Source organism: Tubulanus polymorphus, chromosome 1, assembly GCF_964204645.1.
Source record: "Tubulanus polymorphus chromosome 1, tnTubPoly1.2, whole genome shotgun sequence".
NCBI lineage: Eukaryota > Metazoa > Nemertea > Palaeonemertea > Tubulaniformes > Tubulanidae > Tubulanus > Tubulanus polymorphus.
In genome coordinates, this window is record NC_134025.1 from 27242311 (window position 1) to 27260352 (window position 18042).

At 37.8% G+C, this 18042-nt stretch overlaps 1 protein-coding gene across 1 annotated transcript in view; it reads left to right on the plus strand.

The window, feature by feature from the left end:
• LOC141915043 (uncharacterized) overlaps positions 1–18042 on the plus strand; it is a 122002-nt gene that overhangs the window by 49437 nt on the left and 54523 nt on the right. Inside the window, exons 3-4 of the mRNA XM_074806440.1 lie at positions 1325–1560; positions 17165–17303. Coding sequence (XP_074662541.1) covers positions 1325–1560; positions 17165–17303 — 375 coding nt within the window. The remainder of the gene's footprint in view (positions 1–1324; positions 1561–17164; positions 17304–18042) is intronic.

Here is an 18042-nt window from a genome sequence, read left to right on the forward strand (position 1 = left end):
GTCGGTGACCTGGAAAATCTGGAAAAACTCAGAAAAGCTAGGAACAAATCAGGGAAAACTCATGGAATTTGACAGATTTTGGAAAGGACCTGGAAAATATAAGGAATGGGGGAAAGTGGCCATCCTGTTTGAATCATGTTTATAGAAGTTTCTCATCTTCTGGTTCTAGCTCATAGGTTTTTTTAATAAACTACAGCGCCGATCGTGAGGGTGCGGTCGCTAGGCAACGGGTAAACAGTTAATTCAGGACAGCGAACAAAAACAATATCGTGCTGATTAGCTTCATTCTATCACTGATCAAAGATTTAATTTCTTATGAAAAGAAAGAGTGAGAAATGATGTCGATAAATTTCTGTGCACGCAGATTACGGTGGAAAATCGCGCCTTCAGGAATGTAATAATCTTCGAGATGTTGAAAGATGCCGTTAAAAGAGAAAAAAAAACAACATCAGTCAGTTCAGAATAAGCTTTCATAAAGCGAGTAAAAGTTTCACTTGATGTTTTGATGAGTTTGAATTTGCTGTACATACCGCGATAACTACAGAAATTGTCTGCCATTTCACGCAAGCTGTAAAGACGTTCCGGGTTTTTCGATTACGCGATAGTTATCTCTGAAGTTGACGATGACTTTTGAAAGAGGCAAATGTGAAAATAAAGACATAGTTTCGACGCGTAGATGTCTTAGTTATCAGTAAAGTTTACGAAGCATGTTTCGTTATTTCATTGACGACACGTCTATCGACGTTTCGCTCATTGAAATTCATGAAATGAAAATCCTACCAATTTGAATTGAATTTCGCCGATTTGATTAAATTTAATCGTATAGCGAATTCGCTGCCGTATTTGCGAGGGGTATCTTAACGCGGTCATAAGTCGAAATATTCTAACCGGTTCCGTGACCTGGCATCGGCGCCGCGTATGGCTGTAACTCGATTATGACAGGATGACTAAATACTTAAAATTCTAAATGCGACGCTGTTGCAGAATTCGAGATGTAGATTATTCTCCTTGAGCCGCATGTTTGAATGTTTGATTGGCTATAATGAAATTAGACTGTTGCATAGGTGAGGAATGCGACTAATGACGAGGGTTGTTTGATGTTGCCCCTCACTGCCTCCTATACCCCACTGCTGGGAGATGAGAATCATGCAAGTCATGTCATGGTTTACTTTGAAGTCTAAGATTTTAAAGTGATCGATTTGAATATATCTAAATAACATGAAGAAGGTGATGCGTTAACGGTATTTTGAATTACCGCGGTGAATTTACTGGGAAATTTTCATGAATTTTTAGCTAATGAAACGTTGTTTGTCGTATATTTCAGGAATCGCCGGATCTCGCCGCTCAGATCGCCGATAAACTCGTTATACCGGAGAATTTTCGTAAGTCTATGAACAATGACCGCTGTGATGTATGCGATACAACAGTAACCCAGCTAAAACAGGAAGCAGTCGCGATGGTGCAGTCTTTAGAACGCGCGCAGGGAGATTCTTCCACTACGACTAATATCCCTGCCCTTGTTGGCTCGCGTAACCTGCCCAAATCTACAGCCCCCCACCGGTAAGTTCTATACATTGCGCTCTTTTATATCATTGTTACACTGCTTCCTACGTACCTGGGTAATGATGGTGCTTCCTACAGGTACCCCGGTAATGATGATGCTTGCGGAGGTTTTCTTATCGACGATTTCAGGAATGGTTTTCGTTCCTGAATCAATTCGATATGAACTGAATCGATGAAAGATCTAAATCAATTTAAATTTAAAAGTTTTTGAAACTTTTCCGAGAAAGTGCTTACTATGATTTAGATCGACGCGAACCTTTGACCTGTTCACTTTTCTCTGCCTTGTTTCTCCTGGTGATGAAACCAGAATGGAAGATAATAATTCATGATTGTGACGGTCTTTTACCTAAATGCACTCATTCTGCTATCATTAATGATTCAATTCAATGGTTCATTAATGTTAAAATGCTTCTGGCTTCTGGGTCCTCCTTACTCTATACAAGTCTAAGAGAGCTGTTGACAAAGTTGATCACCTGAAGGTACAAATAAACAAATGACAGTATATTTCATTTCCATACTTCAATTAGATTTCATACTTCAGTGACTGGTAATGTTTTAGCTTCTAGCGCTAAGTGTTCATTGTTTTCTCGGAGGCAGAAAACGAACTCAAAATCCGAAGTTTATATTACATTACTGCGTAGATATAGATACATGAATCATTATTGACAACGGAATAAGTTAGCCGGAGGGCTGTTAGAGAGGGAGGCATTAGTGATATATGTATATAAAACGTGAAAATAACTTATTGATATAAAACGCAGTGTTACGCAGACGGACGCGTGTGTGCATCTCTGTGTGCATGTGTCTGTTACGTGTGTCCCAAATCACAGCTGACAATTCAATGAATCGCAGTTTTTCGATTGCTGCGTCATTTTGATTATCGAAATTCGTGAAGTTGAGAATAGTCTTTCGACTGACGGATTTACGCAGCGAATCATCCAGACAATTTCAACTGAGACCCGGTGTGAACTACATCAAGAATTCAGTGCAACTTGTCAACTTCATAGTTTCAAACTTTCTACTATCGTGCATTCATTAACATTATATACTTAGTCAGCTGTGTGCTATACACTCATTTAAAAAGTCTCATCGCAAATCACATGGATTATTCAACTTTTTTTTCAAGACAGGTGAGATAGACTTATTGTCAATTTTTGTTTCTTGGTATCTTTTTAATATATGTTAATAATCTTCAGATTCTTGAAATTCTGATATTTAACATTTTCCGATTGGTCAACACTTCTAGTCTTGAGAACTGTTTCTGAACAAGATGTGATAGTAAGATTATCAGGGGTCAATGGTATCATGCATTCGAAGTCAACTTTTCACATTCTTGAAAATTCTGAAATTGATTATATCGATCACTACTAAAGTCTAGAGATATTCCTTTCATAGACTGCTCAAATTGCATAGTATTGTCGGCGTCGGTGCACGGTGAAAATGTAGAAATGTAATATACCTGGGTGGTTCTCGGTTGAAGTAAAATGTAGCGTAAAAATGTCGGATTGATTTCTGTCTATGAGAGTAAGGTCTGTAACATCACCGGCTCATCGATTATACATGCTACGTCAACTCAAGTCGATGCTAGGTTAATTTACGTTGCTTTGATCTTTTCTATTTTTGTGTTTCAAGAAATGAGTAGCCAATACTCGGATGCCTCTGAAATATGTTTTTTATGTAACAGATAGGAAAACGCTAAAAATGCCAGTTTCAATTTTCTCGCTTAACCACTTCTGGTCATAATCATGATTCAGATGAATTTTGAGTATTTAATGGGTGGAACGGAATTCACTTGCCTCCTAATTTCTTTCATGTCTAGATATGACTAGCTGCGAGCCACCTTCCTTCAGGTATGGGAGAAAAAAAAATTTTGTTAGAACAATGCCATTGATAAATAAACCTACACAGCTATTTAATGAATACACTTTTCTGAAACAAAGGTCGTTACGTGATTCATGTTCTTTTATTTTATCGATGTCATCATCTTAACAAAAGACATCAATAGAGTCACGTATTGATTTCAAGCTTTGCCCTTTGATCAAACTGAAGCAGCCTATTATGATGTTCTCTTTTCCTGCACAAAAAATCTGAACAAAATATTTCCCATTACCGCCAGGTTTCGTTAACCACCGCAACTGCTTTTGAAAATATCAGAGTTTCTGTTCGTGAAACGATATTTCAATTTCACATTGGAATTTATTCTAGGTGTCGTTGTCGTTGTTGCGCTAGAGTTAAGGATACCGTATAAAAATAGCTGTTCAGTTCGCTGTTCTTGGTCTGACTGCCCGAGAGTTAATTGACTTTAGAGGACGAATCTTTTGTTTCATTATTTACTCTTGCCTGTCCAGACTGCATGTCCAATTCAGCTGACTCAATTTCCTGTTGTAACCTGGCGTTTCCGCTGAGATGTCTCCATGGTTTTGATTGTGGTACTGAAGGAACACTGAGATCGTTCCATCGTTCAACAGGTGCTTTTACCAGTTAAATGCAGCATCTCTGTAATTTCATGCTTCAATATGTTCCATCTTCAGTCGCCCTAAGTGATAAAAAGAACATTCTTTTGTAGTTTCGATCATTTTTTTGCGGGGACATTATTTTCTAAATTTAGCCACACGGATAATGGGTATAGCTAACTCTTTCTAGCAAGAAATAGAAAAGGTAAACGCTGCCATTGTTAACGAAGAAGCTCCAATGAGAGAGACAATCCAGTCATTGAGCCGATCATAGTCTTGACTTTTCCGTGACCTTGGTTGCTGCACGAAATAATGGACGAATGATGATGAAAAATCGTCACGTCTGTCGAAGGGTTAAACATAGATTTATGCAAAGACTGACCATGAACTATATGTATACATATATGTATATATGATAGATATTGATAAAACATATGATAGGTAATTCTTCAGTGTTCTGTAAGAGGCTTATTACTGAATAGTAGCACCCTGCGTTAGACTAATACCGGCATCATTTAATTAACGACTCGGGTTCTCCTTTCCTTTGTATCGTTATTATCTGATCAATACGTTCTGATTATCCGCCGAACCTATGCAACTCATGCGAGACAAAAAAAAAACCGTCGAATCGATCGATCGATTGATGAATTCTTTGTTTTTTGTTTTTTTTTAGTTATAGATACCTGATTCTTTACGAATACACTGTCATTATTGTTACACAAATAAAGTTTAAAGATTTCAGCTCTGATTTCAAACACAGTTATAAAGTATCAGTTTTTCAGTATAGAAATATTTAACTCAAAATGATGAATGTCTTCTATTCTTTAAAACCCTTTGAGTGCTGACTAATTATTACCCTGAGTGCTGACTAATTAATACCCTGAGCGCTGACTAATTAATGCCCTGAGTGCTGGAGATTATTAAAAAATTTTCGAAAAAATTCAACCTGATAACAGGCATATTGCTATAGTGCGTCTAACTGAGGCGTAGTACATTGTTAGTTACTAATATTAAACTGTTTGACAGGTGCTGCCATCTTTCATTAGAGATAAAAACTAATTTCATCAATACACCGCAGTGCAGTGTGAAAATCCAACACGGATTTATACACCGCACTGAAAGGGTTGAATTCATGATACATAAAGCCTACTGTAGCCCGTGGAAAAAGTTTAGAAAACTTTTTTCTATCAATACGCGTATCAAAGATTATCACGTTGTGGATTTCACCGATATGGAACGTATTATCATCGATCAATCTGTAAAACATTTTGTTCGCATTTCTCACCGGAGGAAGAATAATTGATCGAAAATTCATGCCCGTTAATCTACGGCGGTAAGATCAAAGAACTGAATACAGAGTCCCTTAATGAGCCGTATCTATAATTAACACACATATATATATATATATATATATATATATATATATATATATATATATATATATATATATATATATATATATATATATATATGATGCGAGGTATCTTTGAATATCCCTTGTGTCACGATTGCACGGATGGAAAGAAGATCAGTTCAGTTTTCTTTATATACATCTATCTGAAGAATATATTTCGTCTCGAGTTTCTGTCTGGTATTTTCTGCTAAATTAATTCATTGATTTGTTTTCTTCCAAGACGAAATTCCGAGAATACGTATACGTACGACTGTCTCGAATATAAGTTTCTTGTAAGTTTGTCTCTAAGTTCATGCTATCGCGTTGTAATATCAGTTAAGAGATTCCCGCCTTGTCGTTGTACTTGATCCGTAGTCGTGTTCACACTGTCAGTAGTTCGTTCGTTCTAATTTGGGCCGTACCTGAAATGGACCAATTTAGAACTGACCAGACCGACGCTGTACGTTGATGTATTAGTTTTGAATCACATGTTTATGACTGCTCCAGCTTGACGCAAGTTTCTATTCACACACATAGAGAAATGGTCTGTTATAAAATTCAGAACGCATTTGTCTTTTTGGTCAAAATGGTTCCAGACTTTTCGCTAGTGCGGATGCTTTAGAATGTTCTAGATAATGTAGTGCGAACGAACGGGCGGCTTGTGGAAATTGAACATTAATGACGCAATAATGAGTATAGAAGTTGTCAACTAGGTCCGCTACAGACTGCTATTAGATACGAGATTGTGTCGTATAATTTGATTGGTCATTATTTATGGCTGTAGATTGAGATGTTCGGCCACGATAGCGGCTGAAAGATTAATTGTTAAATGATCGGTCTCATCCCGACAGGGTGAGTAAATTACATCGTACTCTTCACGAACTACTGATTAACTATGATGAAGTTATCAACTGCACACCCCTTGCAGTCATTATTATTATTTGCCATCTTTTTTAAACTTGTTCAACAGGTTGCATCTTTAAGATGATAATGTGGCATCTAAAGTTCATAAATAAGCATGTACAGACTCGGGGGCGGATCCAGGCTGGAAGAAAGGGGGTTCACCTCATATGAAAAGGACACTTTTTAGTTGTGGCCGTTATCCGAGCGAGCGCTGCAGGCATAAAGTGCTTGCAGGCGGTCTTGGTGCCCTCCCCCAGAAAAATTTTGAAAATTGGGTATAAATTTAGTGCATATTACATGTAGATCAAGATCAGTAAAGGAGATAAGAACCCTGTATGAAGTGGATTTTCAAAAGGGCAATTGGTAAGCAAGGGGGGTTCGAACTCAGTAAAATCCAGTGAATCCAGTAAAGAAAAACAAATAGCTAGATATTAATCAATATTTTTCAAATACCGATGCAACCATGTTTTAAAACAAAGATCAGTCTGCCTTTTCAGTGCCTGGATTCTGGAAAATGAATTCCCGCACATTATAGGAAACATTGCAATGTTCCAATACGCTGTCATAAAAGCAGTCATCAGGGTTTGATATCTATCTCTATGAGACCGAGTGAATCACAAACCAGGCCCTGAAATATAGCGTGACTCAAGACTAGTGACTGTATGATGAAATCTATCCAAATCCAAGGATGAAATGGATGACCATATAGGTTTGTTTTATGCATCTGGCTTGTGTTGAAACTGAACTGTAATCAATATCGGAGGATTTCTTCTGCATTTACGATAGACACCGAGGCTTAGTCGACTGACAATGATAAATCCGCCCGTAATACACAGTGTTTTCTGCACTTCCATCACCAAATCCCTGATTATATACATTGTCTCTCTGCATTACCACCAAACATTCCATTTCAAAAATAGAATTTCATTACTTCACTCAGGGTGCTAGGATTTTTTTCAAAAATCTGCGATCAATCGAGAATGTTGTATTTGAAACATTGAAATCTTCAAAGTCATAACAGCTACGCACACACAATCAATAGCTTTGTTATACAGGGGGAAACAAATGATAATGAAAATGGCCTATCTATCACTGCAGAAATCAATGATTGATATTTATGTTTCACGACTGATTCTAATGTTAATCTATCGCAGCTAGGTGAAATGTAAACAATTAATGTTGAATTTACGTTTGCAAAAATGCATTTATGATCTGACTGCGGTGATTAGTAACAGAGAATCGTCATCGCCGTTAACAACTGTATTTCATTAATTGATAATGTAATATTAATGAGATCCGAGCAAAAAATGATTGATGATCATTCATTGAGTCTGAATCACATTTTGTTCTAATGCAATCGGTAAAAATTGTAATGCGTCATTAAAACAGATTCACCGTATCGTTTGTTGTTTGCGGAAGTTAGCTTTCTATTTTTTTCCCAGTTTTTGTCGAATGATCGAAAAGCTTTAAAGATTAGGTAAACCGGTAGGTCTACGGATTAGGGTATAACCCTGGTTAGCGAGGGTATTCGTGGTAATCAGTCATTATGATTTCCGTTGTGTAGTCGAAGAGGGATCAGCCGCGAGACGTTTATTGATGTCACCGATTTAAAGCCCTAATCCGAGTCTCGATTTGTCACTTGTTGATTGACCCGATACAGCAGTAGACGATGAGCAATCTCTAGTGACTTTATCAGAAGAACTCGATACATCGCTAACTGAATTTATCTACATAGCTAATTGAGAAATGGGGGCTAAAAAATTCCCGACGATGAAGCTGCCCTATGCCGCGTTTTGTACACTCGATATCAATGCTGATGAAACAAATATATCGTAGCGACGAAAGCTTCTATTTCTCTATGAAAGTTTGAAATGCCTTTAGTCTTGCTGCGACTAGAACGCTTTGAATGAAATACGTTGTTGCATGATAAATCAGCAGTAACGTGTTGATGTGAGCATTTTCCGCCGACGGCGAAATAAAAGCCACATTGAATAATGTACATACAAGAGTTAGGGTGTGTCTATGAGCATTCGTGATTTTTAGCTAGTATACCGTGCTATACTAGGGCTTCTGTTTGTCTTGTTTTGCTGCCCGTAATTTCGTTAAGACGTTTGCACCGCGCTGCTGCGTACGAGAACCGATGTCCCCTTCGCGTGCCATCGGGAAATTCTTCTCGAAAATTCATCGAATTATTTCGGCCAAAGGATCCATAACTATGTTTGCCGATGACTTCTTGTCCCGCTATCGGCGTACAACTATTTTGCCGTGGACGCGGGCGCGCGCGGGGATGAGATCAACGATATTGATCGGTGAATGGGGGAAAATAGATTAATTTTCTTGCCCGTATCAACGTAAAATTGTCACGTAGAGCAGTACCTATCCGGGGCTCGTGGTTAAATTAATATCACCGTATCTCCGGTGCGGCGGCTGTTGAAGCAAGGGTCGCCGACAATCAATGCCCGATTGTATTTTTTACCAGAACGTTGTCAGCCTCCGGGGATTTCTCACTTCTGACTTCTGATGAGATGAGAATCAACAAGCTTCTACGAAGATGTCACTTTTCAGTTTCGCGATCGCGCAGGGCCGAGAATAGCTATTCACGATATAATCCGCAAACACACGAGGGACTCGGCGTTACCGCGTCGCGCATTCCGCAACCGGTTTTTACAGAGATCTGTAACATGATTTTCACTTACTGAAAAATGTGCGCGTACCATTTCTAAATCTCTGCATGATAAACTAACCGTGGACTATTCGAGTTCATCTAGAATAGAAATAGACTTTAAATCGTTATATCATTTTCGCGTTGCCATTAGAAAGATTGATGCATCTGCATCTGATATTCAGTTGATATAGCGAATGTTATTCCTCAAGGCCATAAACGGGTATCGCGCAGTTATTACTGTTGAATCGGGTGAAATAATGCTGAATTCCGAGATTAATGCGAACGTAATCTAATTCGATCATCGGCGCAAATGTTATTTTTATGAACACCGATATTATCTGACAGAATTTCTCGCGTAAAACACTTCGCTTTTCGAATTCGAATTCTCGAAAAACGAAATTGATATTGAACTGAAAATTAATGCCAAAGAAATCGATCGACACGTAAGAGAGAGACAGAGAGGGAGAGAGAGAGAGGGAGAGAGGGAGAGAGGGAGAGAGGGAGAGAGGGAGAGAGGGAGAGGGAGTAATGCAGCACTATCTCAGAGTTAAGAAGAGACCGGATGATCTGAAAAGTCAAGTTTCACCTTACTGAAAAGGAAACGGTTTAATTGTAGGAAATGCTATCGATTCTTATGAAATCTAAATCTACTTCAAATATATTTTGATTAACCGTAATTTCTTGCTGCGAATGTTGTTTACCGCTTCGATTACTATTGATGTTTTTCAGTTCCATGACCCCGGGAAAGACTGTGATGAATAAAATGTTATACCTGCATAGTTCACAACTTAAGTCTCGTCGTAATCAATCCCTTTATGGAACATTAGTGGTTAAAAGCCTTTTTTTAAATTTCCATGTTCTATTTTTTTGATAATGTAAAGAGCTTCTAGTCGTTGCATTTATAGAAGTTGATCCTACATTCAATGCGTTCACCGGGGAATAGTCCTGGAAAAAACTATTTCAATTTCAGTAGATATTCGGGATTTGTCACTATTACTGCGACAATGTTCAACAGTTTAACTGCAGTTTCTATGATAGAGAGCGGGCGGGAAGAGAGAATTGTGGATTCAACGATGGTTTACTCGGATGGTAATTCAATGATCGCCTGGCAGATAGTATTGCCAAAGTCGAGGCAATGCTTTTGATTAGGCGCATATAGAATGGGGGAAAATCAAATCAAAGCAATTGTGAGATGACTTCGAAATGAGTTCGTATTTTCACTTACGGTCACATAGGAGCAGAATCCTAGTACGGCAGCTTTACTGCCTAAAAGCGACGATCTACTGACCACTTATATAATCATATAGATTGAATATAAACGTTTCATTAATAAGATTTTGTTAAATTTGGTAAGTGCTTATTGAAGTTATTGAAGCTAGTATGCGAGAACTTTGTGAAGATTATAGAATACCCATTTGATGTGGAAAGTGAATGTTTTGTTTTTCACTGCGTAGTTCTGATAAGTTTAGTATTCATGGGATTTTAGTCACGTCTCTCGGTCGCCAACTGTTGCTGGCACCGCGTTAGAAGCCTGTTGCAGGTTCGGTGCGTCATCCATCCAGACAGGGAACCACTGTGTGTGCATAAGAAATTTGTCCCTTCAATTACCATAGCTTTAGAGCAACAGATAAAATAATGCATACTGATGATTCGTGGTATTCCCACGTGAGTATTGAGATGAAAGATTCTCGTTGATGGATGTAGAGATGAAGAGAAAAGGTTACGTCGACAGTTGACATCTGTATCTAGCGAACTATTCTTTCTCGTATTCATACAAGAATCTGTGCATTTTCGACCAGTGGCGGGCACTGGAAAACCCTGTTAGCCCAACCGTGGTTAGTGGTTTATCTGGCGTCAGCTAACAGCGTTTTCCTGCGTCCATTTACGCCTAACCACACTTTGCTAACCATGGTAAGCTCTATCTGGGTTTCCCTGCGCCTGGCCCAGTTGTTTAGTGTAGCAGAAAAAATTGCTGCTACATCAATACAATCCATTGCAAGCTCATAAATATCCAATTATTATTGATATTAGCTGCCTTCATACAACCTTGTCATTGTTATTAGTGCCTTAGATTGGACGATGATGAATTTAAAATCGTGCTTTGATTATTCCCTTCTTAAATGAAGTGGCATCTTATGAAAGTCGTGTCACAATTGATTTATCAGCCATATTATGAACAGCGCCTCACGTCATCAGGTGGTTGCTGTTACTGCTCGAAACAATAAAAACAGCTTAGGAATCTATTTTGGCATCTCGCAGTTCCCTGCAGCGACTAGCGCTCAGAAATTATTCCTTTCCTCCTCCGCTCTATATTATATAGATATAGATAAGTTGATAAAAAAAATTCAGATGATTTCAGAATTGACATAATTTTTGCGTGGAATCCTAAAATACAGAATCGATAACAACAATGCTTTACTTCTTCGCTATATTTAAAGATTGATTTCAATATTTGCTCCATTGGTCTGATTCATCTAAATGTTGTCTGGATGAAACATCAGACATCATCACATTGCTTCGAATTCAAAAATATTTTACCAACATTTTTATTATTGGTATTATTATTTTATTGGTAAATATATCAATGGCAAACGTTTATAGACCTCACCGCTTATGAAGGCCCGACATCAAAGTGGTATAATTAGATTGTTTAAATACTAGCCTTCATAACCCGTCATGTTATATGTAGTAAGTGAAATTATATTTGCTTCATTAAAAATTTCCCGGCTTTATTCGCACATCAAAGTATCTAAATTTGGACAGCATTTCTTTCATCTTCAGTTTTATGTATCAATTGCCCTCGTAGCAGTTTTCTGCGCCGTTATGAAGAGTTTTTCTCGTACTCACTGGGAATATCGTCGTATCAGTGGCTCTCGCGGCTGTTACCTGTTGCAGGAGCACTGTATCATGATTTTCAGCCTCCACCGGTGTCGAGGCAATTTAATCAAAGACCCGGCTATATTGACCATGAGAGTTTACATGTCCGTACACGGCCATATTACCTGGTAGCTTCTGTCATAATTACATAATAACTCAATTTGGCCCAAGACGCTTATACGCGGTCTTATAACTAATACTTGTTGCATCATTTGCTGCCATATCGATTATCATCCAGTCATATTACTGCAATGTGATACCATCAATTTCACTTGACTAATTCCCATCTCTATAAGGACCTGTATCAAACCTTCCATCGGTCTTGTTACTGATGTGCCGTCTCTTCTTATGCCCAGAAATGTTCGAAATCTTTACGATTAATGAGATATTTGAATTATAGTGACATACTGAAGACAAAGGTTTCATGTAGGTATTTAAATAGTATTGTAAGGGAAGTCATGATGTAAAACTTCAAACATTTCTCGTCTAAATTGGAATTATACATAGTTTTCATTATAAACCTGAGGTCATTGAATTTCAAGCTTTATGGTTTCATGACATTAAACATAAAACGTTTCTCGTCTTTATGGATGAAACATTTGGATTGAAAACATAGTTTTCATTGTATTGAAGTCATCGAGTTTGAAGCTGAACCTCTATCAGTGCAGGTCGTTGAGGCATTTGCCTGTGCGTGAATACAAAATAGATGCTTCTGTCACTCGATGAACGTTGAGTACACTATTTTGCCTCATCGACATGCCGCATCCCTACCGGCCTTTTCAAGCTACGATTCTAATCAAGACTTTTCGCGCAAGTACTTCACAAATCTCGTCAATCTTGCTGTATTGCTCTCGAAGTCAATGTGGCCAAAACAGTCGTCGGTAGACTCATCATTGATTAATTCCGTTTCACGTAATGTCGATGAACTCAAACATGATGGGAAATGTGTACAGAAACATGAAATGAATAAAAGAAAAAACGAGCTGTTCTATTTACCGTTTATATAAATAGGTTGTTTCTACAAACAACATTTTTTACCTTTTGATAAACGGTTTGCTTTTAGATTTTGAAATGAACTACGATGAACATAGATTGATTTGATGCTGTATTACGTTGCTGCTGAACAAAGAAAGACAAATAATGTCTTTGTGCGTAATATCCGATATTTCTGTTTGAGTCATTTAAAAATATATAGACAAGCATGTACACGTATCCCGGAGGTTGATGTCGTATAAATCTATGCGATATATTGTTATGGCTCGCGTATCGATTACAGTTATATCTGTTTTGTTCGGATGGTTTTTCAGAATTCGAGAGCTGATAGTGGGTGTGTCCCTGTCAGATCGATTCTCGTAGACAGAATCTCCGTGCAGCTGATACAATGGCATTTACCACTTCGACGGTTGCTTCGCTAAGCATGACTCTTTTCAGAATAAATGCTATTTGACCAATTTCCCTTTTTAATCGCGTAATCAAAATTCGCCAATCAAAGTTCATGCCAACAAATTTTCACCGTAGGTATTGAATTAGGAAAAGTATCATAAGGCGGGCAGTGGGTAGCATTCCGACTGTTGAAATGTATATTGCGAGATCGGCATTTCAAAAATGAGTGCAGTTGAATAGTTCATTGAAATTGATGAAGATGTCAGCACTGTAGCCTATGTCGCGTTGTAATGTCACCCAACACGTTTCATTCATGGATACAGCGTTTACTATCACTCGCTGTGATGTGATATTGCGGGATTTTTGTAAATCCAACACTGACATTAGTTCGATCTCTTGAAGCAGCAGGAATAATCTCTTACTAAATCAGGTATTATTACGTTTTACTTTAAAAAAATTACTTTAGAACAGTTAATTTTTCAACTCGATCGTTTATTGATTTATGAACCCCGGTGTTAATTGATTTAAACTAACACTAGTCGCTGTTGAATAGTAAATTTGCTGTGAAGTTCGTGTGTGGAATATTCAGATATTGTCATCGTATGACCGCCACATGACAAGATGAAAATTGAACATTTTGTTTTGAATAATTTATCATTGAACATACAGCAGATAAATTGAAATTTATGAAATAGTTTTGGTTTTCGATATCGTATAGAGCAGGTATCTAGTGGTATATAGTAATCATTTTAATAGTCCATTGGGAGTCAGCTATTCCCTATGTCAGTGTGATATATCAATTTGATGGATATTCAGGTTTACTTATTGTTCCTGTTAGGGAGCTACATTATCTTCATTAAAGACAAATAAAAATGCGGCATATAGAAAATGATGAATCCATTTACTGATTGTCAATGTTTAGAAGTGTGTATTATGTAGTGGTATATAAGAGAATGGTTGATACGGCAGTTTTTTGTCCCTTTGTCATTTATCATCTTTTATTAGTCGCTATTTTCCCTTTTGGGGTTTCGGCAATTGGACACCTTTTAAATTCCCGACGAAAGTGCAATGTACTTACATCAATTCATAATATAAACTTACGTCAGCTGCCGGAAGGATGGGTGCATCTTTTTCAAAAAACTGTTTCGTAATAAGATTATGAGGCAGGTTAAAAATAAATGTGCCTTCGGTGCAAAGGCAGAAATCTATATTATATTCAATACGTGTATGTTTTGTTTATTTGATATATCATGAAATACCGCGACTGTGTTTGTATACATTAGATAACTTTTGATCTTATCCTATTGTTTTATATGATCTGTCGTATCGCCATATTTTCTTTCATGATATAAAAACATCGCGAAGATTATGACGATATCGATCAGTAGAGACCGTAAGCAGAACGTTTCAAGAATGCCTTGATCTTCAGGTTTTTTGCCGAACATGATTCGATATGGAAATCCTAGTATAACTGATTTAGTATGTTGTGGTATGTTATTTCGAAAATTGTTTTAATGACATATTGTATAGATGTATAGATTGTTAGTGCATCAGTGGTTGTTACAGATGTTCTGTCGCTGACAACATGTGGTCCTCACCTTCATAAAGATCTTGTATATTGGTGATTTGTTTCACCATATGTAGTGAAACTGATACTGTTGTGTACGTGACATGCTCAGACGATCCTCCTCCATAACTAGTTTATGTCACATGGTCTCCGCATTCCTGAACATTTCTTCAAGTGGTTGCTGATTGAATTTATTCTTGTCTTGTACGCCGAGTATTGAAGGATTTCTCATCGCTCTCTCTCCTCTCACTCACCCCTCTCACTCTCTCTCTCACCCCTCTCGCTCTCTCTCCTCTCATTCACCCCTCTTTGTCGCTGTCCATCTCCGTTATCGTCGTACGCAAACACGGGCAAAAACGCCGATCAACACGTAAGCAGAGATGATGTTTTAGGCTCGCTGTTCAAACAAGCCTTCAGGTGATATTACACGCGCTGTCCCACTGTTGCTGATTCGTTATAACTGCTCCGCGCCAGTAATACTCGTAATACTCGTTAGCGCCGAGATATAAATTGATACCTAACATAACCGGGGACCTGTTAGAGAGCCCCGGGAATTGTCCAGCTTAGTGGATGGATTAGTTGTCGCTTAACGGTCATTGACACAATCAGACAGACATTACCGGACGATAGTAAACTGTTATACAGCTGTACAACTAATCCCGAATAAAATACCGAGTGACAATCAGTGTGGTGTTTGGTAGAGTAAATGATACAGATTGGTATCAGGTTTCATCTATATGAAGTAATCAGTAGCCAGTTGTACTGCTGTGTTGTTAGGTTACTTTTTTATTCATTCCCTATCGATTGAAACATAATCGGCAAACTATGTAGTTACATGTTGCCAATAACAGTTCTCGACATGAAGATTGACGGGCAGCTGCAAAAATGAAGTTGGTCACTTCAATTCGCATGGTTGTAATTGTCATCGATTTTAGGTCAATACGCCAGATGTAACCGATATATTATAGATTTAATAACTATTGATATATAACTCTGTATAAAAAATACAATCAATATATGCTTAAGAGAAATGTTACTCTTTAACTGAAAAAGGAAACCGTGATAGTTGATACGTCGAAATATGAATAACGTTAGACTCAGTAGTGGTGGTTAGAGTGCTGAGGGACCACCCTAGCATTGTTTTTGCAACGCGCTGTAAGTCATATTGACTCGTTCCTTTCGAAACATTTCCCCTGCCGTGAAGATGTTATAAAAAACATGACTTATCTAACATCACAGCAGCAAGGGGGATTCGGATCGGACTAGCCACTGTTTTCAGGGATCAATGCTCGCGAGTTGGTTTACGCGTCTTCATGCATTGACTCTATGCACTGCCTACATCAAAAAAAAAGATCATAGGCTTTTTATAATTTACCAAAAATATCCAGAATATAAATTTCTTTCCAACATCAAACGTTTTCTATTAATCAGGTAAAAGTTTCTTTTGCAATTTAGAAGTTCAACCTTATCCGGATTGTTACATATTGTTTTGAATTGGGCATATCTCGAAAAGGGCAGATCTAGAAAACGATATCGATAGTTGAACTTCACTAACATTCCGACGACAATTAAACAATGTTCGGTTAAATCTCGAAACAAATAATTCAATCAAGTGATTTTATCTGAAGTACGTTGAACAGTAGACATTCGTTTAATTATCCCGTACTAGTTGTTAGTGAGACTCGAGTCGCTTGGTTTATGTGTACTGGAAATGCCGACAGACCGACCGCTGTAAAAATCTGGAAAAAAAACCTGATAAAACCAAACCCTGTCTGTTGTCGAGGAGCGATATTTCGTTTACGGCCACCCGTAAACTCGGATATTTCAGTTATTTGAATAGAATTTTCACGATACGATCTCGGAATAGCTATTTTTTTTTGTTTCGTAATGTGGAAAAAAGTCAGTCAGTGACTCAGTTTTGCCGCGAACAATGGATTCGAATATATTTCTAGAATGGTTTGTAGGGTCATCAAATTTCGTAACATCTTTTTTTCCTATGTCGTAAATGTGAAAATATCGAGATCACTCGTTCGGCTTGATCTTCGTTTAAATGGGATTTTTTTCGGGGGGGGGGGGGGGGGAATATGACCGGAGGCAGCGCTGAAATTAATCTCTGACAGCGATGAAGCCGTATATATGATCGGGTATAAGTGAAGTGAAGTGTATTGCGTTGATGCGAATGAGCATTTTTTTTATGAAGAAGCAATTGTTTGAAACAACACGTATCGCATTACACGCTCGAATCGGCCGAAATCTCACAAATGCTAAATAGGTGGAAGGATCAATTCTTTACGGAATAACGGTTCACGTACGTTTAGTTCATATTTTCATGTCGTTTTTCTTTCGTTTTATTTTTATAGGTTGACGACGAGGCAAGGTAAAGGAGGAGGAGGAGGATACACGACGACCGGTTCGACCACCTCTCCTATTGCCGGCCAAACTCAAGCTTATCTCGATCAGAACGTGCTCGCATGGATCAATCCAAAGAAGTATAACCAGGTAATTTTCGTTTTTGTATTTCAGCTTCTGCGAGCTAATCATATTTCCATATTGAATAAATAGATCTTGGAGCCAGTTACACGGGAAGCATTTTAAGATTTTGATTTGAGCTAACGATGAAAATGAACAAATTTTGAGTTTGTAGAACCAGCTTCAAGATTGGATTATCCGATGGTCTTTGTTGTAATCTTAAGATCCATATTCAACAGATCTTGGAGCCAGTTCCGCAGAAACATTTTTAAATTTTGATTTGAGCTAACGATTGAAAATAAACACATGCACTGTCATGTCTCTTAGATTTTAAACCAGTCTTAGACCATATTGGTTCCTATATAGCTAATCTAACAAATAAGACTTAAGACCACTTTTGTACTTCACAAACTGTGCAACTGACCCCCTGGCTTTAAGATTGGATTATTTGCTCGTTCCTTGTATTAACTTAGAAGTAGAGTTCTTGATGATAGAATTGGAATTTTCATCTGGTTATTACCATAGATGTAGTATATATGCGGGCTGTTTGATTTTGAAGCACTCATTTTACTGAAGCACTCTTCGCGAAGCTCGTTGAAAACTATATATTGATCATTGACTTCTGATTCTCACTTATGACGCAAAAAGGTTTCAATAGCGTCTCAAAGAAATGACGGTTTTGGTCTTTCAGAAAAACATGTATGAAAACGTATAGTCGTCACTCGATATAGAAGGAGTAGTGTTACTGTAACTATTACTAATCTTTACC